This window comes from Hyperoodon ampullatus, assembly GCF_949752795.1.
Source record: "Hyperoodon ampullatus genome assembly, chromosome: 6".
In the NCBI taxonomy this organism is placed as follows: domain Eukaryota; kingdom Metazoa; phylum Chordata; class Mammalia; order Artiodactyla; family Ziphiidae; genus Hyperoodon; species Hyperoodon ampullatus.
In genome coordinates, this window is record NC_136919.1 from 75,601,687 (window position 1) to 75,625,950 (window position 24,264).

The 24,264-nt window shown below is 42.0% G+C and overlaps 1 protein-coding gene across 1 annotated transcript in view; it reads left to right on the forward strand.

Moving 5' to 3' along the window:
* Nucleotides 1-544: 544 nt before the first annotated feature.
* The window catches only part of PGM5 (phosphoglucomutase 5), a gene marked incomplete at both ends in the record, with an annotated part of 193,689 nt that continues 169,969 nt past the window's right edge, over nt 545-24,264 (forward strand). Inside the window, 2 exons of the mRNA XM_079705786.1 lie at nt 545-805; nt 23,502-23,664. Coding sequence (XP_079561912.1) covers nt 545-805; nt 23,502-23,664 — 424 coding nt within the window. The remainder of the gene's footprint in view (nt 806-23,501; nt 23,665-24,264) is intronic.

A 24,264-nucleotide genomic window follows, 5' to 3' on the forward strand; every position in this document is an offset into this window, starting at 1 on the left:
TAAACCGCTCACTCCCTGGGAGGCCGGGAGGCAGGGCTGCGGGTTGGAGGGGAGAGGGGCCGCGGGTACGGGGAGAGGACCCCCAATCCTGGTCAAGTTCTCACCACCCCTTCCCCGGCTGTCTTCTAGCGGAGGGTGTGCAGGGGGAGACGCGATCACCGGGGAAGGCTCGGGTTAGGCGCGCGAGGAGGCGTCCCCGGTATCGGGGTAGCTGGCCCTGGGAAGGGGCTTTGGGGACACCCCGAAAGTGGGTCCAGCTGGGAGAAGAAGCTGCGGGCACGTCGGGCGCTCCGGCCGGAGAGGAAGTTGGGCGGGTGCGAACTTTTCTTGGAAGGTAGAGGCCAAACTCTGCGGGGGCAGCTAGGGGCCGCGCGCAGAGGGAGGAGCGGTCGGCGCGGCAGGAGGGCGCGGGGCGCGGGCCGGCCGCAGAGGGGGCAGCGGCGCGAGGCGGAGCCCGGGCGCGCCGCCAAGCTGGTGGGGGCCCCGTCGGGCTGCAGATTCCCTCCGGCTCCCGGAGCCGCGGCAGGACCGGCCAGGAGGCGCCATGGAGGGGAGCCCCATCCCGGTGCTGACGGTGCCGACGGCGCCCTACGAGGACCAGCGGCCGGCCGGCGGCGGGGGGCTGCGAAGGCCCACCGGGCTCTTCGAGGGTCAGCGCAACTACCTGCCCAACTTCATCCAGAGCGTGCTGTCGTCCATCGACCTGCGCGACCGCCAGGGCTGCACCATGGTGGTGGGCAGCGACGGCAGGTACTTCAGCAGGACGGCCACGGAGATCGTGGTGCAGATGGCCGCGGCCAACGGGGTGAGTGACATGCCGCCCCTCGCGTCCGCAGTCCCCCTCCTCACCCTGCCTCCTCCGCCGGCCCGCCCCAGGCCCAGCCCAGACCCCCACCCTACTCCCGGGATCGGCCGCTCCCCCAGGTCCCCTCCGCCCGCGTCCCGCTACCGCAGCTCCCCGCAGCCTCCCCGGCACACCCGGGACGCCCGGGCTGTGTCGCGTCCGCCGTTCCGAAAGGCCTTAAGGGTTCCTCGCCCTTCTTTGAGCCCAGCCGGGCATCCCGACCGACCTGCCACATCGCCCTGAACTCTCTCTGGACGCTGACCATGTCCTGCACCTGCTCGCTGTTCTCGACTTTCTCTTCCCCAACCCTTTAAAAATATTTCCTCTGACCGTTTTCACTACCCTCCCGCTACCAATATATTGATAGTTGTCCCCCTCCCCCCAACTCCTGTATCCTATTTGCAGTCTTCTTCTACTCCACATCTTGGCTCTGCCAAATTTAACAGTAGTGTTGGCTCCGAAGACACACACACACACACACACACACACACACACACACACACACACACACCCCAGTGTTGGTTACTGACATATTTAGCAAGCGTGGACCCTGAAGATTTTTAATATCATTGGTTCGTGAAGTTATATTTCATAATTGATTTGATTAGGGAAAGGATGGGACGGGGATCAATGTGAAGCTATACAGACTGCGCTCTCGGTTCCGGGCAGGCAAATCTCTAAATGGTCAGAAATGGGATTTGCAATGCTTTTCTTGAAGCAGTTCCCACCTTCTCTCCAAGATGCCCTTTGGCAGTCGACAACATTTCATGCCTCTTCCCCCCTGCAGTTTTCATCCTCCTTCCCTCTCCCTTCTCGCACCACTTAAGTAGTCTTCTTTTGCAATGTGAATTCTCAGACCTTGAGTTTATCTCTTTCTCCTTCCTTTCTCCCTATCCTACAACTAGACGCACCTTTTGACATATCCCCATACCCTGATCTCGTCCTTTCCAAAGCCAGCAGCGTCTCAAGAGGGATACTGACTTCAAGGGTCCCTGAGTTCTCTGTGGGAAACATTGTCTAAAAGAGGAACTTAAGCCTTGTTAATGCAGTCAGATCCACACACACAGAACTTCCCTTTAAGTGAAACCTCTGCAGATGTATAAATGAGTGTGAACATTTAAAAAAGCGAAACTAAACAATGATCTGGCTTTTGAATGCCTCCTTCCCTCCTTTCCAACCCTATCCTTTTTAATTTTCTCATTTCTTGCTTAAAAAGACAGCTTTGAGGTTGTCCATGCTTCACATTTGTCTACTATAACTCCCCTTTTTCAGTGTTTCAGGAATAGGGAAAGAGGATTTTTTTTTTTTTACTAACCAAAAAGCAGTTGGGTGAAACAGGGCCTGGCTGGGGTGAGGGTGAGCTGGGTGGTGGGACTGTGATCTCCAGCCCCAGCAGATGATGCTGCTGGAGATATAAGACTTGTATTTCTCTCTGGCTCCTCACTTGGGATTGATGAAAGTTGGCCTGAATCAGGGATTTGGAGAGAGGTTAACAAATGGTCTTTTACTCTTGTCTGACAAAGCCATTCCCATGGAATGATAGAGAATAATGAGCCTTGGGAGAGCTGTGGCAGCTTTCATACTCCTTCCTGGGCCAGGTTTTCCAAGGAGTGAGAAAAACATGGCCTGTCCAATATTTATTGCGGGTCAGGATAGTTTTGGAGTTACAGTTGTTGATTTGCATGGACGCGTTATTATTATGCTTTATTATTTCTTGGCATACTTTACCCTAAGGGCTCTTCAATCTCTTAACTTCAGTGGGTCTTCTCTGTAAACACATTTTATTGACTTTAAGAGTGGAGTTTATTTTAGGAGATAGTTAGCATACGTTAATATATACCTAAAATAGAGTCAAATTTAATCTACCAGTTGTTATGAAGGACAGAATGACAAACTAAAGTCCACACAGAAGCACCGTCTTTTAAATAATCTGGAAGTATTAATTCTAAGATGGACGAGCATGGGGGAAAGGGATGGTTGACTCTTATAAAGATTTCAAACAGCCAGTTTTCACCAATCTTTTCCTCATTTTGTTCAGCTTCATGGGAGCTTTTGCTAAAGCAAAGTGAATAATCAGAAGGCTGACTTCAGGAGAGAGGCGGTTTAAAAGGGACCACCGGGGCTTCCCTGGTGGCGCAGTGGTTGAGAGTCTGCCTGCCGATGCAGGGGACGCGGGTTCGTGCCCCGGTCCGGGAGGATCCCACATGCCGCGGAGCGGCTGGGCCCGTGGGCCATGGCCGCTGAGCCTGCGCGTCCGGAGCCTGTGCTCTGCAACGGGAGAGGCCACAACGGTGAGAGGCCCACGCACCGAAAAAAAAAAAAAAAAAAAAAAGACCACCGTAAGCAAAATTGGTCTTGCATGATTGCAAATTGATGGGGATGCACTTGCCTCCTGACTTGGCCTGCTGATTATACTCAGGAATGGGGAACTTCAATTCAATTCCAAATGCTTTGGCCTTTTTTGATTTCCCCATTGGATATTCATAGTAAAAAAAAAAAAAAAAAGAAACTAGTAGAAGATAGAATTTATTCTCTTTGAACTGACTTGAATATGACCAGGTGGGCTGCATTCTCTCTCTCTGAAAAACCTTGGTTTTGATTGAAAAAGTTAATTTTACAAAGCAGTTTCTCTATCAAAAATGATAGTTACTCTTCGATTATGAAATTGCTGGAGGAAAACAGAAGTTTGGAATTTCTAAAACAATAAACTACACTATTAATATTTTAATATCTCAAAAAGTTTGAAATAGATTCCTACACAAATACCTGTACAATTGGAGATTTTAGAAAACTTTCTCATAAAGTTATGAAACTTTCAAGCTTTCAGAAAAGTGGAGAGAATAGATTAACGACATCCATATGCCCTTGTCCTAGATTGTTGACATTTTTCTATGTTTGATTCATCTTTTCGAGAGGCTAAAGTTCATTAAAATATATTAAAGAACATGACATTTTACCCTAAGTTCTTCAGTATGGATCTCTAAAAAAGAAGAACATTTTCCTTGATAGAGACAGTATCATTAACATCCCAAACAAAATAAAAAATTATTTCTTTACGTTATTTATGACCCAGTCCACATTCAGATTTCTTCAATTATTCTGAAATGTCTTTTATACCTAATTTGTTCAAACTTGTTTCTTCTAATCAAGGAACACACATTACATTTGTCTTAAGTCTCTTTTAACCTAGAAAGTACCTCCCTTTTTATTTTTATTTTGTTAACGAAATTGACTTGTTGCCGAGACTAGGTCGGTTGGTTTTCCTATAGAATGTCTCCTCCACCTCCTTTCTGGAATTTTCTGATTACTTCTTTATGGTGTCATTTAACTTTTCACTCTATTCCCTGTGTGTGTGTGTGAACTAGAAATCAGTCTAAAGGCTTAATTAGGGTCAGGTTCGGTATTTTTTTATAAGATTATTTCATAGGTGATGGTGTATATTTAGTTGCATAATACAAGGAAACATAATCTCTGGTTGTTCCATCATCCGTGATGCTGAGATAATTATAGAGCTATGGTGGTATGGTCCATTATTTTCCCCTTTGAGACTAGCAGTAGGCTGTGGGGTGAACTTTGTACCATGTGAATATTCAGTTCCTTATCAATTTTTACCCAATTGTTTTAGCATCCATTAATGATACGGGCTTGAGTTGATTATTTCATTAGGGGTTTCAAAATGATGATTTTCAAATTTTCTAATTCCATCTACATGTTTTAGCTGGCATTTTTCTATAAACTGGGTATTTTCCTCACTACTAGGCTATTTGATTATTCTGTAATATAGTTCCTTCTGGAAAGACAGAATATGTGTTTATTTCTCTCTCTTTTTTTTTTTTTTTTTTTTGCGGTACGTGGGCCTCTCACTGTTGTGGCCTCTCCCGTTGCGGAGCACAGGCTCCGGACGCGCAGGCTCAGCGGCCATGGCTCACGGGCCCAGCCGCTCCGTGGCATGTGGGATCTTCCCGGACCAGGGCACGAACTCGTGTCCCCTGCATCGGCAGGCGGACTCTCAACCACTGCGCCACCAGGGAAGCCCTCTCTCTCTTTTTTAACTACTAATTTTCAGAGTAAGAATTTGGTGAAATAGCCACCTCTATTGATGATACATGAATTTTGTTTTGTTTTGCTTTCACTTTTTCAAATATCACTATGGACTCCTGGATTTTTATATAATCAATTTGAATAGATTATTGAAGAATGAAAAGAAACTACCTTTTTTTTTAGTAGTTTTTATGGGGCTATGTGAATTTATCTAAAAAACCCCAGAAGTATTTTAATCCCTCTTTAAAGATACAATCTATGTCATGCTATGTAGAGCAACAAACAAACAAACAACAAAAAACTAAGTATATGAAGTAAATAGTGTCATTTAAATGAATTGAGATCAGACTTAGTTTGAAACTAATTGATTTTTTTATCCTATTTCTATTTCCATCTGCTTTAGATCCTCCTCAGGGGTTTAGATCCTCTGTGTATCAATTTATTCTAATGTCTTAAAGAACTGAAAAGCTAAATGCATCATAATGGCTACAGGAATGCCTTTGCCCTTCTCTGGGTAGATCCATTTGCGGCTAAGGGCATCTGTCTTTCTTCCTCCTCTTCGTTAAAATCTTCTTTTTTAGTCCCAAACTACCTTTAATATTGGACAGGTGACAGAACTGTAGCTGCCTGAAGATGTTTCTGACTTTTTCTGAAGTCTTCTTTTTCTGAGATGACATTGTATATCAGTACTGTCTAACAGAACTTATTGTGATGATGGGAATGTGCTGTAATCTGCACTGTGTTAGCCAATTAGGGCACTTGACTGTTGAATACTTGAAATGTAGCTGATGCTGCTGAAGAACTGAATTTTACATTTTATTTAATTTTAATTAATTAAGATTGAAACTTAGATAGCCACAGGTGCTTAGTAGGTACCATACTGGACAGCACAGTTCTATAATTTAACATTTAAAATGTGTGTGTGTGTGTGTGTGTGTGTGTGTATGTGTGTGTTTAACGGAGCCAGACTGTTACAATCAAAAGCAACTATTGGTTAGATAAAGGGAGGTCGACAAATACTACAAATACATAATTGGCAAACCCAAACCAGATTTCTTCGTACGATAACCACACTCTCTTTTGACTTGAGCCCAGGAGGCAATGAGGTATGGTAGAAAAAGCACTGTATCAGCAGCTGGAGGGCTTGCCTTATTTTCCTAGCTCTGACATACAAGTTGCAGTGCAAATGCTTTAGCCTCTTGACATACCTAGAAACCACTTGTTTTCTCATCTATAAATTGGGTATGATAGCATCTCTGAATTATCCTGAATCAAATGAAGCACTGCATATGAAAGCATTTTGTAACATCTACAGCACTAAGAAATGCAAGGGAGTATTTCTATGGTCAGCTGAATACATCTCAGATAATAATGATTTGACTCATGTATGGACTAACCTAGAGCTCTGTAACAAGTTTTAGCCAAGAGAAAATCCATTTGTCAATTAGCCATGCACTGTACTGGCCACGGATGATCAGCATTAATGTTAATAATATTGGCATACAGTGCAGCTTACAGAATTCAAGAGCTCCTCAATGGCTTGTGAAATCTTTTAGAGGTAGAAAATGAAGTGAAATGATACGAGGAATGCTAGATCAGTGAGGGGCTTGGGTGTGCCCTCCGGATAGATGCTGGCACAGGTTGTATTTGATTCCAACAGGTCATAAAGAGGTGTCTGTTTCCAAAGAATGAGAATACACTTGCCTTGACATTTATGAGAACTATCTGGGCAACAAATTTTGGTTTGGTCCCAAAGACAAGGAACATATATTTGGAAGAGAAGCAGAGTGGGATATGGTGGTGGGTGGCCAGTAGTGATGAAAGAAGAAGGAAGCAAGAGAGGGAAACATGTACTGTAACACTAAGCCTTCTTTCCTGGAATGGATCTGGAAATCTGGGCATGGCTAGCTCCAGGTCCTGCCTCTAGAAGGGAAAAGGACTGGGTGGTGATTGCTCTGTACTTTCTATGGGTGTTCACAACAGAATAGGTGAATGGAATGGGCTACTATGGCCCAGATGTTAGGAAGGGCTGGTTTGTAATATATTAGAAAACCCTAAAGAGCCTCCCATAACTTTATCTTGCTTCCCTTCCCAAATCCTCATCCCCTGAATTGTGGAAATGGAAAATCTATTATATGAGCAATAGCAAATTTTAGGGAGCCCTTGGTTCCACCCTTCTCCTTGTTTGGGTCTGTTCATTCTTGACTCTTTTAGCCTCAAGTCCTCATTCACTTTTTTATGAGGAAGTAAAAGGAGTGGGAGAGGTTTTGAGAACAGCTGGGCCCTCCCAGTTGCTGGGGTGGGTTATTTTAAGCTTTGTTTAATGTGTCCAGAGACCCAGATGGCATTTTTAACTAAGCTGCTTTATTAAATCTTGTGATAAAGTATAATGATGTTTATTGAAAAGACAGATACCCATCAGCAACATTATGTCTGAAACTTGCCCTAAGAATTTTTTATAAAACATCTGTTCCCTTTGTGAACTCTGGAAGTTTGCTAGTTTCTGTACAGCCTTGAGGAATAGAAGTTGGAACCTATTTGGGGGGAATCTAAGGAGAGGTATTGGCTTTACCAACCTTACCCTTCACCTTTTGGGCTCTGGCCACTCTTCTGTTAGACAACAGTGACATGAATGAACACTGTAATAGGATTATTGGGGAATAATAGGCAGCAGCAAAAAAAAAAAGGTCTGAATTTCCCAGGGATTTTTAAATTGAAGGTAAAAAGCTAGGGCTGCAATGTCCTTTGTTAGCCTACAGCCTTGACAGCTAATTGCAAACACTCAAGATTTGGCCAGTGTGCCTTTACTGTTTATACTTGCATAGCCAAAGGGAAAGTTTTCGGTTCTTTCATCTGACTTGACTCTCATTACTTATGAATAAGAGAATATCTGGGATATACACAAGACTTGTTAAAATCCACATTTTCTGAGTCTTTCAATACCTTTCATCTCCTGCATTGTTAGTGATGTCAAATTTTGGAGTAATGCCTGTATTTGTCTGAAGAAAAAAAAAGTTTTAGGAACATTGAATCCCCAAAGAAATTCTTTTTCTTGGCATAAAGTCACAGACAATTTTCTTTCCCTTTCCAAGTCTCTACTAATAGATGCTTTGTACAAATAGAATAATTACTGCCTTTCTATTGTTTTCCTCTAATAAGAGTCCGGTTTGGTAGCTAGGGATATGTAGTTTTTATATTTAGACATTTATAATAAAAAAGAGAAAAGAATTTGAAATCATAGGATCAGAGTTTATCCTGCTTGACAAAAGACCCCTCAAAATACTAGGAGGAGAGTTTTAAAGCAGATGGTTAATATCTACAATATATGAAAAGCTTTCCCAAATCAATAAGAAAATTCAAACAGTTTAAAAGAAATATTGTCAACAGCAACCACAAATGCATGAAAAGGTGATCAGCCTCATTAGTAACCAAAGAAATACAAATAAAAACAATCCATTAATTTGAAAAAAACGGAAAATACTCAGAGCTGGCATAGGTGTTGGAAAATTGTCATGTTTGTACACTGTTGGTGGAAGTTAAATTAATACAACTTTTTGGTCAGGCAATTTGGCAGTATGTATCTAAATTAATAGAGTACTTGTCCAATAATCTAAGAATCCCTTACTCTAAGAATATATCCTGTAAATTTTCTAATACAAATGTGGAAACATTTATGTACAGGAATACTCACTGCAGCATTTTGCTAAAGAAAAACTTTGAGGGACTTCCCTGGTGGTCCAATGGTTAAGACTCCATGCTTCCAATGCAGGGGGTGTGGGTTCGATCCCTGGTCTGGGGAACTAAGATCCCACATGCTGCTCGGCTCGGGCCCCCCCACCAAAAAAAAAAAACTTAAAAAAACAAAACAGCTTTATTAAAAAAAAACACTTGGAAACAATTTATATGTTCAGCAGTAGAGAACAGGTACATAATTTATGACACAACCACACCAGGAATGCATTAATATCCATAAATGAAGAAGGTGGAGCTATATGTGACATGAGAAAGATGTGGATGATAGTTTGTTAAAGTGAAACAAAGCAATTAGTAGAGGGTCGTGTGTAGCATGATCCCACTTTTGTGTATATAATTAGGCATAGAAAATAGGGTTGGAGGAACATAGTCCAGACAGTTAACAGTGAATATATCTGGGGTATGTGGGTGTTTTTGGTGGGGGAGGGGAATCCTTTCCCTTTCTACTCATATACTTCTCTTTATTAAGTAATTACACACGTATATATGCCTTGCTTTCATAATTAAACACATCACTAGAGAGTAGTTAAGAAAAAAGGAGAAGCTTTGAATTTGAATCATTATACTATCATTTGCATCGTGTATGACTGTGGGGAAGTCACCTAGTTTTCTGGGGTTTGTTTCCTCATTTATAAAAATAGGCACTGTCATAATACTTGCCTCCCACATCTTCCAGGGGTTTTGGGAGGATTGAATGAGGTAATGGATTATTGTCAATTATTTTATTGATTCATATAGCACCATTATTACCAAACTATTTTTCTCTGATTAAAATAAAATGACAAGTGCATATATGCTTTTTATTCTCAGCAACCTTACTGATAGAAGGCGCCCGTCGACGTGGTGATCACAGTTGCTTTAGTAAGACTTTCGGCATTTCTGCAGGCTGCTGGCCAAGGCTTGGGTGGCAACTGCTGAAGTCATGATCCTCTCCCCTCTCCCAGCATGAACGCTCACACACACACACACACACACACTCACTCACTCATGCACACACAAACACACATGTATGCACACCCTGTCACGGTACTTGAGGTGGCAGCAGCTGCTCTGGCATAGACTTTGACTCAACATAAAGAACTTCTTTTTGCATGGTCTGTGCATTATTTCCTATTATGAATCAGCTGAGTCAATGCCATGCTTTTCAATCTTAAACCTTTCTGAGGCTCAGGCTACGTTAAGAGTAGACCTACCCTTCTATACCTGCTCCACTGCCCCAGCTGAGGCCAGATCTTAATCTGCTCATTTCATGCAGATTTTCAAGCCTAATGGACTGGGCCATGTGAGGGATTACTGAGAGGAACAGACCAAGCAGAGGCTAAGAGACTCCATGCTCATCTGCTGAGTAGTCTGAAAATGCACAGCTGCAAGCTCTAGCGATGCTTTAAAGCATTTTGTCAGGATGTTTGTCAGGGTGCCTGTTCCTACAGCCCTGCTGAATGTTTGGTTAGGAGGCATAATCTTTTTTTGGACAGGATCTCCCAAATGTAAAGTGACAGATGCTAACGTGGAATATAATACAGAAGACCTAGCTTTGCTGTCATAAATAACAGTAAATTGTTTAATCTTGCTGAGTTGTAAATCTGTGATTGCCAGAGGTCTTTAGTTCACTGGAACATAGTATAAGGGTTGGTGGCATTTAGCAAATGGACAGTAATTATTTCCCAACCAGACAGATATTGGTCTGATGGAATTTAAAGATCCACATATATGTATTTTAATTGACTGTGCCAACTACTCAGGGAAAAACACATAGCTATAAAGAGAGACTGAGATTTTTCCGGGAAAAAATACACACACACATATATAGAGGAATATGTATATGAATCTATATATATATATATTCTATCTATAAAAGAGCCAAAGATAGTGAGTTTTTTCTTTGGGGATTTTATGTGTGTGTGTGTGTGTGTGTGTGTGTGTGTGTGTGTGTATACTGTCTACTTATAAAGGTTCCAGATGGAAAGTGTTCTTAAGCATTTAGATAGTTTATCAAATAGCATATGTGTGTGCACATGTGCCCAGGACACCCCCTCCCCGAAGATACATCTTCTTCCCTGGATATATTAAAAAAGAGAGTAGAGCAGAGTCCCAGATGACAGAAGTATCTGAAGACAGCATAGAGTTGAAGGAGGTGACTAAATGTTCCCAAATGACCTATGTTTCTATGATAATAAATAGAACTTGTGCTGGAGTTGGATGGACCAATAGTTAGAAATATACGTAGTATAAATCCTGTATTCCAGGCAGGATCTTGTACGGACAGCTCTCTGCTGTGAGCTCAGTAAGGTGGGTAAGTTAGCAGTCTAGCATGGGACATACCAGTGGACGGTGCAAGTCAGAGGCATAGATGGGGCAATGAAAATAGGAAGATCCGGGCCAAGACGAGGATACAGACATGAGGTCCGGTCACTAATCACCATGACTTCAGCAGTTTCTTAATGAGCAGTTCTGGCGGTTAAAGAAGAAAGAAGACATTGCACTTACGTAGGTGTGTTACAACTAATTTTCTATTTAATTGGTGGCAAGCTACTTTGAGTTAAATTTATTCCATAGGATGGGTTTAGTCCTCAAACATTGTTAGTTTCACATATAAAAACTTAGGTAAAAGAACACTTTTATATTGGTCAGTAAACCATGGTACATTTAAATAATGGAAGACTATACAGCCACTAAAATCATGTTGTGGAAAAACAGTCAGTGACAGAGAAAGATAGACTCCATGGAAGGGGTAGATATGTTAAGTGAAAGATGTAGACTACACGACATTCCCTTTTGTAAAAATATAAATATGTAAATGAGAGAGAGAGAGAGATATCCCAAGACACACAGACAAAGGTTAGACACTGAAATGTTTACTGTGGCCACTTTTAGGTTTACAGATGAGTTTTACTTTCTTCTTGCTTATGAGTACTTTCTAAATGGCATATATATACTATATATACATATATTTGTCATATATATAAAAGTATATATATTTGTAATTAGAAAACCATTGCAGGTTGGTGAAACAACAAATGCATTCAATTACTATGAGTTAGAAATTCATAATTAAGAATCAAGAAATGACACCAGCAAGCAAGGCAAGGGAAATATATCAAAGATTTATTGGGTGTCAGATGCTGAACTGGAGCTTGGCTGTGTTACTTTCTTTCACCCTCTATCTTTTAGGTAATAAAACTGGAATACAGAGGATTCAGGATCTTGTCCAAAGTCATGTAGCCGGCAGTTGGCAAGTCCATTTTTGCATCATTTCCCGTTGAATGCCAAAATCTCAGCTTATCTCTGGGCACTCAGCCCTGCTTTCTTGACCCAGATGGATCCAATAGTTCTTATCCTGGTATCTGGTTGGGTTGATCACCTCATAAAATGGCAGCAGATAGAGCCCTTTCTTCTTTCAGTGAGCCGAGTTCTATATCTTAAGGTAAAGATTTCAGTATCTTCCAAGCACTGAATTACCAGTAGGAACATAGGTTCCAATTTCATTGCCCCCATTTTGCACCCAAGGAAAGCTAGAGTGCCTGATCTTCTCAGTGAGACCTTGAAAATTGGTGGGCTGATTGAGGAATAGAACTTGGGCCAAACTTCCAGATGCCTGTGACTTTTCTGCACCTGTTCAGATGTTGGGAATCAAATGTGAAATACAGCTTGGTTTGGTTCTAATGAACTCTCATCTCACCCTCCAGCCCCTGGGTATGTGGGTCAAGGCTTCCAGGGGAACACGCGTCTGAGGATGAGCTCGGTTGTTCCCATCTGGTCTCCGTGTAACAAAGCATATAACTGCACAATTATCCATGTGCAAATAGAGAAGTCCCTTGATGTTTGGATAACTACATCCATGTCTTGAGTTTGTTATTTCTCAAAATTCCACTTAGCCATCTCCTGCTTACTCATGTGCAGCAGTGGTCAGGGGCTGGTTCTCCTCTCTGACAGCAGGGACGAGAGACTGAAACCTGGCCATCCACAGCAGCGTGGCTCTGGGTTTCCTTCACGGCTTTTGTTTTTTGTTTAACCAAGAAGATGAGAAACAGGCATCTTCGTGTTTATGGCTTTCCATGCACTTTGTAGGTGGACATGGTGGTGGCTGTGTGGTCCTGTACAGCACTCTGTCTGCGAACCATCAAGGAAGTTTCTGTTTAGTGCCCTCTTTACTCTCTCTGATTCACTTTGGGAATTACAGGGATGCGACACAGTGACCAGAGGTTATTGAAGAATGTCATGCTAACTTTTTCTTTTCTCTCTGTGGGACTCCTTTTTTTATGACTTACTTAAAGTTAAAAGGAAACCATAAAGTGGAAATCTTATTTAAGGGATTTCACACATGAAAACAATCCTGCTTTCTTCAGTGTTATGTTACTGGGGAAAAATCATTTGGTATCAAAATTCCACGTCTACCCTGAGATTCTAGCCTGAGGGTTTAAGTTGTATATTGCTGCTCTCCTGGACTTTAATCTGAGCTAATTAGAAACTGAACTCGTACTAAATCTAAGTTAGAAGAGTAGTTGTTAGTGTTCTGGAAAGAGGGAGCCATCAGAAATAAAATCATTAAAACAATTTGTTGTATATGGCACATGGTGTAAAGTATGGATGTGCTGGGAGAAAGCTTCATGAAATAAAATTTTCTCTATTTCAGGACACTGGTCTGTGGTATGTGGAAGGGCATATCGATTCCAGAGGCACTTGCTGTGCCCGTTCATGGGTGGAGTCAATGGTGATGCAATCTAGGTGAGGCGTAAGAGTTGGTGGAAGACGCCAGCATCTAGTTAGAAGAATAGACTCAGAGGGATTATAAGTAACTGCACTGAGGGAAATGATTGATGGTAATTGCACATGGCTACCTGCTACATCCTCCCTTTCCCTAGCATTTAGCAGTCATGACTGGATAAGAACAAGTTCATGCTGGGTCTGTGTATCTGGGTGTCTGGGAAAGTGTGTGCCTCACGTATGTGTCTGCAGGCGCTGGTGTGACAGTGTTCTCATGGCTACCTGTGGATCCTGGTATCTGTCTGTATCTGTGTGCCTTCTGTGTGTGTGTGTGTGTAAGCAACACTGGACTGGGGTCTACTTTGCCCCCCTTTCCTAGTGGGAACTGAAGGACATGTTTCTCAGTAGCAGTAAAGCCCACCCAGGTTGGTGCACCATCTGCAGGGCTGGGTGGGGTTTCCTTTCCTCCAGTCAAAGACAGACTGTATGGTATGGGTGTGGCAGTTCCTCCAGTGCCCCTTTGGGAGGGTCAGCGAGGGAGCAGCAGAGTGCTATGGCTCAGACCTCCCCAGGCTGTGGTCTGGGTTTCACTCAGGAATAGAAGTCAGATGTTGCCTGCTTCAATGCTGTAAACAAAACCAAAGCCAATGATGTAAGTAGACCATCTTTTTCTTGCAAGGTAGCAGTCTGCAACATTGGCAGAGAATAGTACTTCTAATAGACTTTGTCAGAAAGGGAAATGGTAGTTTAAGGTTAATTTAAGGTCTAAAATTGAATTTTAAATGTTGGGGGAGGGGAGGGGGCTTGGGGAAGGCAATAGCATGATTTGGGTCATGTTGAATTTCATGAAGAGTTTATATAATCTCATCTTACATGGATTTTCATGACCCTGAACCCTCTCAACTTTGCAGATGAAGACAAGGTGCCTCAGACAAGTGACGCAATTTGCCTTAGGTCAGGGGTGGAGCAAAGACTCATATCTAGATCTTTTAAGTTGCCTGTTGCTTTTTCTTTATGCAGCAGGGCTTCCAAAGGTTATGTTTCTTTGATCAATTACTAGATCTTGAAAGTCATAGCTTTTCTGATGACATTTGCCTTGGGCTAATTAGGAGAGGGAGAATTTACAGAAGAGAAGAAAACAGACACACAGAGAGGGTAATGTGAACACAGAGGTGGAGATTGGACTGAGGGCTGGTCTCTGCTGGGAGCATATAGGGCCCTCAGCGGTGGCCACAGCCAGGTCAGCCTTGGTGAGTGGAGGTCCATGTGCTGAGCCCACGCTTGACCTCCCTCCCTGCAGCCCGTCGGCCACCCTGTTCACGAGCCCATTGGGCAATGACAGGAGTGGCTGGGGAAAGAGGCAGAGTGGTTTGACAGAGCTGGTCCTTCTAGCCACTTGATTATTTAAATCCTCCTCTGCTGAGGTCACTTTTTGGTGAGCATTCCCACGGGGCACAAATATCTTCACGATTTTCCATGTCTTATCTTAGAAGCCTCATCACCCGCTCTCCTGCATCCCCTCCAGCACTTGTCTCCTCTCAGAAGTCCCTCAACTAGAGTTATATACAGTGTCCAGCGTTACCTCATTCTTTTTGGTATTGGTGGGTTAATGAGCAGATCCACAGAGCTAAAACTTCCAGATAACTAGAATTTAATCTCCTGTTAATCCTCCACTGACAACTAAAATGTTTCAGGTTGAAATTTTATTCAAGTGTATTTTCCCACTTTAATGTTAAACAGAGAAGATATTACCTTTTAAAAAAATTCAAATTCAATAAGATAAAAATGTATCTATAATCTCTCCTATTTAACAAATAAACCGTACATATTTATTTCTGTATTTTTCTAAGTGCTAGCCCCAAAGTGTACATAATTGTACATTGTTGTAATAGCTTAAAAGTTATTTAGATTTCTGCATTTTGACTTAGCATTAAAGCATTGTCTATGTTCCTTCTCTACTACTTAAGAAAGTGTAAGTTGTTATAGCAAATAAACTTGAATATTTAAATGTTTTAACAAAACTTAAATGTTAAATCTTAAGTCTATTTAGAGCAGCTGTTTTTTGTTTTGTTTTGTTTTGCTTTTGCTTTTTTGAGGTACGTGGGCCTCTCACTTCTGTGGCCTCTGCCGTTGCGGAGCACAGGCTCCAGATGCGCAGGCTCAGTAGCCGTGGCTCACGGGCCCAGCCGCTCCACGGCATTTGGGATCTTCCCGGTGCGGGGCACGAGCCCGTGTCCCCTGCATCGGCAGGCGGACTCTCAGTCACTGCGCCAACAGGGAAGCCCCTTTCTGGAGGGTTTTTATCATAAATGGGTGTTGAATTTTGTCAAAAGCTTTTTCTGCATCTATTGAGATGATCATTTGGTTTTTCTCCTTCAGTTTGTTAATATGGTGTATCACATTTATTGATTTGCATTTATTGAAAAATCCTTGCATTCCTGGGATAAACCCCACTTGATCATGGTGTATGATCCTTTTAATGTGCTGTTGGATTCAGTTTGCTAGTATTTTGTTGAGGATTTTTGCATCTATGTTCATCAGTGATATTGGCCTGTAGTTTTCTTTCCTTGTGACATCTTTGTCTGGTTTTGGTATCAGGGTGATGGTGGTGTCATAAAATGAGTTTGGGAGTGTTCCTCCCTCTGCTATATTTTGGAAGAGTTTGAGAAGGATAGGTGTTAGCACTTCTCTAAATGTTTGATAGAATTTGCCTGTGAAGCCATCTGGTCCTGGGCTTTTGTTTGTTGGAAGATTTTTAATCACAGTCTCAATTTCAGTGCTTGTGATTGGCCTGTTTATATTTTCTATTTCTTCCTGGTTCAGTCTCGGAAGGTTGTGCTTTTCTAAGAATGTGTCCATTTCTTCCAGTTTGTCCATTTTATTGGCATATAGTAGGTTGTAGTAATCTCTCATGATCCTTTGTATTTCTGCAGTGTCAGTTGTTAATTCTCCTTTTTCATTTCTAATTCTATTGATTTGAGTCTTCTCCCCTTTTTTCTTGATGTGTCTGGCTAATGGTTTATCAATTTTGTTTATCTTCTCAAAGAACCAGCTTTTAGTTTTACTGATCTTTGCTATTGTTTCCTTTATTTCTTTTTCATTTATTTCTGATCTGCTCTTTATGATTTCTTTCCTTCTGCTAACTTTGGGGGTTTTTTTGTTCTTTTTTCTCTAATTGCTTTAGGTGTAAGGTTAGGTTGTTTGAGATGTTTCTTGTTTCTTGAGGTAGGATTGTATTGCTATAAACTTCCCTCTTAAAACTGCTTTTGCTGCATCCCATAGGTTTTGGGTCGTCGTGATTTCATTGTCATTTGTTTCTAGGTATTTTTTGATTTCCTCTTTGATTTCTTCAGTGATCTCTTGGTTATTAAGTAGTATATTGTTTAGCCTCCATGTATTTGTATTTTTTACAGGTTTTTTCCTGTAATTGATATCTAGTCTCGTAGCGTTGTGGTAGGAAAAGATACTTGATACGATTTCAGTTTTCTTAAATTTACCAAGGCTAGATTTGTTATCCAAGATATGGTCTATCCTGGATAATGTTCCATGAGCACTTGAGAAGAAAATGTATTCTGTTTTTTTGGATGGAATGTCCTATAAATATCAATTAAGTTCATCTTGTTTAAAGTATCCTTTAAAGCTTGTGTTTCCTTATTTATTTTCACTTTGGATGGTCTGTCCGTTGGTGAAAGTGGGGTGTTAAAGTCCCCTACTATGATTGAGTTACTGTTGATTTCCCCTTTTATAGCTGTTAGCATTTGCCTTATGTATTGAGGTGCTCCTATGTTGGGTGCATAAATAATTACAATTGTTATATCTTCTTGGATTGATCTCTTGATCCTTATGTAGTGTCCTTCTTTGTCTCTTGTAATATTTATTTTAAAGTCTATTTTGTCTGATATGAGAATTGCTACTCTAGCTTTATTTTGATTTCCATTTGCATGGAATATCTTTTTCCATCCCCTCACTTTCAGTGTGTATGTGTCCCTAGGTCTGAAGTGGGTCTCTTGTAGACAGTATATATATGGGTCTTGTTGTTGTATCCATTCAGCCAGTCTAGGTCTTTTGGTTGGAGCATTTAATCCATTTACATTTAAGGTAGTTATCGATATGTATGTTCCTATTCCCATTTTCTTAATTGTTTTGGGTTTGTTTTTGTAGTTCTTTTCCTTCTCTTGTGTTTCCTGCTAGAGAAGTTCCTTTAGTATTTGTTGTACAGCTGGTTCGGTGGTGCTGAATTCTCTCAGCTTTTGCTTGTCTGTAAAGGTTTTAATTTCTCCATCGAATCTGAATGAGATCCCTGCTGGGTAGAGTAATCTTGGTTGTAGGTTTTCCCCTTTCATCACTTTAAATATGTCCTGCCAGTCCCTTCTGGCTTGCAGAGTTTCTGTTGAAAGATCAGCTGTTAACCTTATGGGGATTCCCTTGTATGTTATTTGTTGTTTTTCCCTTGCTGCTTTTAATATTTTTTCTTTGTATTTAATTTTTTATAGTTTGATTAATATGTGTCTTGGTGTGTTCCTCCTTGGATTTATCCTGTGTGGGACTCTCTGCACTTCCTGGACTTGACTGACTATTTCCTTTCCCATATTAGGGAAGTTTTGAACTATAATCTCTTCAAATATTTTCTCAGTCCCTTTCTTTTTCTCTACTTCTTCTGGAACCCGTATGATTCGAACGTTGGTGCATTTAGTGTTGTCCCAGAGGTCTCTGAGCCTGTCCTTAATTCTTTTCATTCCTTTTTTTTATTCTGCTCTGTGGTAGTTATTTCCACTATTTTATCTTCCCGGTCACTTATCCGTTCTCCTGCCTCAGTTATTCTGCTATTGATTCCTTGTAGAGAATTTTTAATTTCATTTATTGTGTTGTTCATCATTGTTTGTTTGCTCTTTAGTTCTTCTAGATCCTTGTTAAATGTTTCTTGTATTTTCTCCATTCTATTTCCAAGATTTTGGATCATGTTTACTATCATTACTCTGAATTCTTTTTCAGGTAGACTGTATTTCCTCTTCATTTGTTTGGTCTGGTGGGTTTTTACCTTGCTCCTTCATCTGCTGTGTGTTTCTCTGTCTTCTCATTTTGCTTAACTTACTGTGTTTGGGGTCTCCTTTTTGCAGGCTGCAGGTTCTTAGTTCCCATTGTTTTTGGTGTCTGCCCCCAGTAGCTAAGGTTGGTTCAGTGGGTTGTGTAGGCTTCCTGTTGGAGGGGACTGGTGCCTGCGTTCTGGTGGATGAGGCTGGATCTTGTCTTTCTGGTGGGCAGGACCATGTCTGGTGGTGTGTTTTGGGGTGTCTGTGACCTTATTATGATTTTAGGCAGCCTCTCTGCTAATGGGTGCAGTTGTGTTCCTGTGTTGCTAATTGTTTGGCTTTGGGTGTCCAGCACTGTAGCTTGCTGGTCATTGAGTGGAGTTGGGTCTTAGTGTTGAGATGGTGATCTCTGGGAGAGCTTTTGCCACTTGATATTACGTGGAGCCGGGAGGTCTGTGGTGGACCAATGTCCTGAACTCGGCTCTCCCACCTCAGAGGCACAGGCCTGACACCCGGCTGGAGCACCAAGACCCTGTCAGCCACACGGCTTTTGGGAAGTCAGGTCTTCTGCCCGCATTCAGTAGGTGTTCTGTAGGAGTTGTTCTACATGTAGATGTATTTCTGATGTATTTGTGGGGAGGATGGTGATCTCCATGTCTTACTCCTCTGCCAGGAGACTTGAAGGTCTCCTCGGCAATTTTTATTCCCTTAAAAACAATAGAAAATTATTTCTCACTCACGTAATAGTCCAACGGGGATTTTGCTGGTGAACAAAGGCTCTTGTCCATCCTGTGAGTTAGGCACCCAGGTTCTTTCCATCTTCTTGCTCTGGCATCTCCTCGAGCTGTGTGGTCACCTGTGTTGAGTGTGTGGAAGGGGAAATAAGCAGTGAGGAGAAGATGTATCTACTCCTTAACATCCTTAGCCCAGAAGGAACACACATTACTTCTGTTCTCATTCTCATAGTAGTTTATCACTCATTGCGAGAACTGGTCATGTGGCCACACCTAGATGCAAGGGTGGTCTGGAAAATGTAGCCCCTGGCTGGGCAGCTGCTGCCCAGCAACAGTTCTGCCCTGTGAAAGGAGAGCATAACTTTTTGTGGACTGCTCACCAAGTCTGCCACAGGTGCTCGGTCTTCATAATAATCCTTTTAGATGGCTGAAGAATATTCCATAAGTTGATACATCACACTTTATTTTACAGGTTCTTCATTATTAGACATTTATAATGATTTAAAAAAAATTTTTACCTCTAATGAATACCACTGTAGGAAATGTCTACACATACGTACCTTTTTCCCCTTTAAAGATTATTTCTTTAAGAATAATCCTGAAAAATCAGAGAGAGAGAAAATTATGAACAAAAGTTACAAATATTTTTCACATTCTTGAATCTGTAGGTTTACTCCTTGAGGGTAGTGATTAATTTGTATTCATTACTGTACCTGCAGGGTTTTCTACATTGCCTGTTTCATGGTAATACTCAATAAAATAAGTTGAATGACTAAATAAATTTTAACAAAAGCATGTGGAACATGATTTATCTTGGCTCTGGATAAAATATGAGTGTAATTTTTGTCCTTTGTCTTTCCCATCTCAATCAATGGCACCACCATCCATCAAATTATTAAAGGTAGAAGCTGTGAGTTGGCTCCTTTCCTCATTGCTCCTGTTTTAGTTATTTATTTCTGTGTAAGAAATTATGACAAAACTTAGTGGCTTAAGATAAACAAATATTTACTATTACAGTTTCTGTGGGACAGGAGGTAGGTTGTTCTGACTCGGTCACAGTTGCATATTGGTGGGGGCTTTGTCATATGAAGGCTTGAAGGGCTGGAGGATCTAGTGCAAGGTAGCTCACCTGCACGGCTGGCAAGTGGGTGCTGGCTGTTGGTGGGAGGTTTCAGGTCCTCTCCATTCAGGTGACTACACAGGGCTCCTTGAGTGTCCTGGTGACATGGTGGCTGCTTCCCCCAGAGTGAACAATCCAAGAGAGCAAGGCAGAAGCAGCAATGCCATTTATTGGAAGTTACACACCATCACTTCTGCAATGTTCTACTAATCACTCAGGCCTGCCTTATTTGCTGTGGGAGGGTCCTGCACCGTGGCATGAATGCCAGAATGCACAGATCATTGGGGGCCATCGTAGAGGCTGGCTACTATAGCACCTCTCTTCTGTATTTCATTCCACCCACATGTTCTGTTCATTCTCCTTCCAAAAATATATTCATATGTAATCACTTCTCTTCATTTCTGCTGCCTCTGGTCTAGTCCAAGATGCTGTCCACACTCAGCTCTGCCGTGAGAGCCTTCCATCTGATCTTTCTCCTTTTGTGCTTGTCAGTCTCTAATGCATTTTTCATATTGCAGCCACTCACTCATCATTCATTCATTTTTTTCAATTAATTAATTCAACATATATTTATTGTGTACTTAGTATATGCTAAGTTTGTTTTAGATACTTAGAGTATAGCCGTGAAAAAACCAAAGTCCTTAGAACTTATATATAGTGGGAAAATAAATAAAATGGAAAATATTAAGGGGTAATATGTGTAATACAGAAGACTAAATAGGATAAAGAAAATAGAGGACAGTTGAGAAATTTGGGACTTATGGGTGCTGTACTGTATAGGACTGTCAAGTGTGCTATCTTTGATTAGTTGACGTTGAAACAGTAACCCAAAGGATGGGGTGGGGCAGGCTTATGAATACCTGGATAAGAGTGCTCTAAGGAGAGGAAAGAGCAATGGAAAGGCACTGAGCACGCTTGATGTGTGTGAGGAACAGCAAACCATCCAGTGTGGCCGGAGCAGAGAGAGGGAGGGAAGTGGAGAATGGCAGGTGATGGCGGTCAGATCATGTAGGGCCTGGTAGACCATGAAGACTTTGACTTTACCTGGGGTTGGTGGGAGACAAGGACAGTCATTGGAATGCTTTGCTGATGTGAATGACTTGCTTTTTATTTTATTTTTTTTTTTATTTTTTTGCGGTATGCAGGCCTCTCACTGTTGTGGCCTCTCCCATTGCGGAGCACAGGCTCCGGATGCGCAGGCTCAGCAGCCATGGCTCACGGGCCCAGTCGCTCCGCGGCATGCGGGATCTTCCCAGACCGGGGCACGAACCCGTGTCCCCTGCCTCGGCAGGCGGACTCTCAACCACTGCGCCACCAGGGAAGCACGAATGACTTGCTTTTTAATACGATCTTTTGGATTGCTCAGACCATGATCTTTAAAAAATGTAACAGATATCAGGTCACTTCCACTGCTTAAAACCCTTCTATGGATTCCCCTTGTACTTAGAATAAAATCCAAGCTCCCTTAGCTATTATAATTGTTACTGTTACTATTAAAATTAACACCCCATTATTCTCTATCACAGAAACCTGCTGATTTTTTCCAATATGTATCTAACTAGTAATTACTACTACCACTACTACTATTAGGCTTATTTGTTTATAATCTGCCTCATCCACTTGAAAATATGTACTCTGGGGAGGTTGTGGAGTGTGGGTCTTTCTATACTAAATTATCACAAGACTGCTTTGTTTTTGGAGCTCTTGTGTTTGCCCTTTAAAATTTTTTTTTTTTTTTGTATATTTTCTCATTGTCATATCTGGTCAGTGACCTACTTCCAGCAATGCTATCGTTGGTGCCAGGGTAACTGCTGTTGAGCTGGACATGGGAGCTGGTTTTGGTTGCTGGGCTATGTCGGTACTTCTCAAACCTTAATAGACAAATGAATTATGCGGAGAAGGGGTAGGGATCTTGCTAAATACTGATTCTTATTTAGTAGGTGTGGGGTAGGGCTTGAGGTTTAGCATTTCTCCCAGGCTCGCAGGTAATGCCCATGCCCCTAGCCCTTTGAGTAGTGAGGGGGTTTGATCACCAAACTTGGCTGGATGCTGGAAACAACTGTGGAGCTCAGGATCCCACCCCGAGATTCCAATATAATTGGTCTGGAATGCAGTCTTAGTACTGGACTAGACTACTAGACTACTTAGTACTAGAATTTTCTAGGCTTCACTAATGATTCTGATGTGTAGCAACATTTGAGAACCACTGGATTGGATGACGTTGGGCCCTATTTTATTTTATTTATTTATTTATTTATTTATTTATTTATGTATTTTTGCGGTACGCGGGCCTCTCACTGTTTTGGCCTCTCCCGTTGTGGGGCACAGGCTCCGGACGCGCAGGCTCAGTGGCCATGGCTCACGGACCCAGCCGCTCCGTGGCACGTGGGATCTTCCTGGACGGGGGCACGAACCCGTGTCCCCTGCATCGGCAGGTGGACTCTCAACCACTGCGCCACCAGGGAAGCCCTGGGCCCTATTTTAAAACAAAGCATATGGAGTAATGCTCTGCAGGTCTATGCTGTTTCCTTTCTTTTTAAAAAAAATCAGTTTTGTAGCTATAGAGAGTCTGGCCACACTGATGGATTACCTCCAGATCTCTGCCTGGCATGGCTGGATTTCTCCAATGTCCCTAGCACATGCTGCCAAAATAGGACTTCTGCCTTCAGGAGACTGGGCCTTCCAAGTGCAGTTAAAATACACTTGCAGACGATGAGGATATAGCAGATCAGGTCCCTGCTGTGTGAGCTTGTGCTGAGGCAGAGAAGGAAGGTGAAGCAGAGAAGTGCTCTGTTTTTTTTTCTTGTAATTTCCAGCATGTACACGTGCAGTTTCTAATCCAGTAACAAACTAAGAACTTCTCGTGTGATTCAAGCTAACCCTTTGGTCATCAGAAGTGGGTGTTTTTTTTAATATATTAAAAAATTTTTTGTTTCATATTGGAGTATAGGTGATTAACAATGTCATTAGTTTCAGGTGTACAGCAAAAGCAGGTGTTTTAAACTACTGAAAATCAATGAGATAGATACCATTTACAGGTTAATAACTGACTGGGAGATGTGGGTGTCCCAAATGGTCTTGAAGACATGGGGAAGGAAAGACAACGCCTGAACTACCCTTCCCCCCACCCCTCTACACATGCCCCCTACCTTAACCCCACTCAGTTCTTTTTGCCAAGTGATTAGTGTGTGCTCACAGAGCCTGGGACACTTTCTCATTGAAATGCATTTCAATCCCATGTAACTGGATTGATTTGTTTTCCTTGGCTAATCTAGATTGGTCGGCTGATTATTGGACAGAATGGCATCTTGTCGACACCTGCTGTATCCTGCATTATCAGAAAGATCAAAGCAGCTGGTGGAATCATCCTGACAGCCAGCCACTGCCCTGGAGGACCAGGGGGAGAGTTTGGAGTGAAATTTAATGTTGCCAATGGAGGTATGTGGTTCAGAATATGCCCTAATTGTCATGATTTCTTTCTTCTTATATTGTCATAGTCTTATGGTGACCCACTGATGGTGGACAAGCAAGGCAGAGAGAAAATGGCTCAGAAAAATCTAGTGAGGTGCCTGTATTAGTCAGGGTTTTCCAGAGAAGCAGAACCAATAGGACACATAGACGGGCTCCAACCTATGATGGTTTGATTTAGAGATTTTTTGACTTTACAATGGTGTGAAAGCAATATGCATTCAATAGAAACTACTTCTTTTGAATTTTGATCTTTTCCTGGGCTAGCAATGTGTGCGTGGTGTGATTCTCTCTCATGATCCTGGGCAGGGGCAACGAATGCAGTTCCCACCCAATCACAAGGGTAAACAGCCAGTACACTTACAACCATTCTGTACCCATTCAATCATTTTTGTTTTTTAGTCTCGGTAAGTATTCAATAAATTATATGAGATATTCAGCACTTTACTATAAAATAGGCTTTGTGATAGATGATTTTGTAAAAGTGTTGACTAACGTCGGTGTCCTGAGCACTCTTAAAGTAGGCTAGGCTAAGCCATGATGTTAGGTGTATTAAATGCATTTTTGACT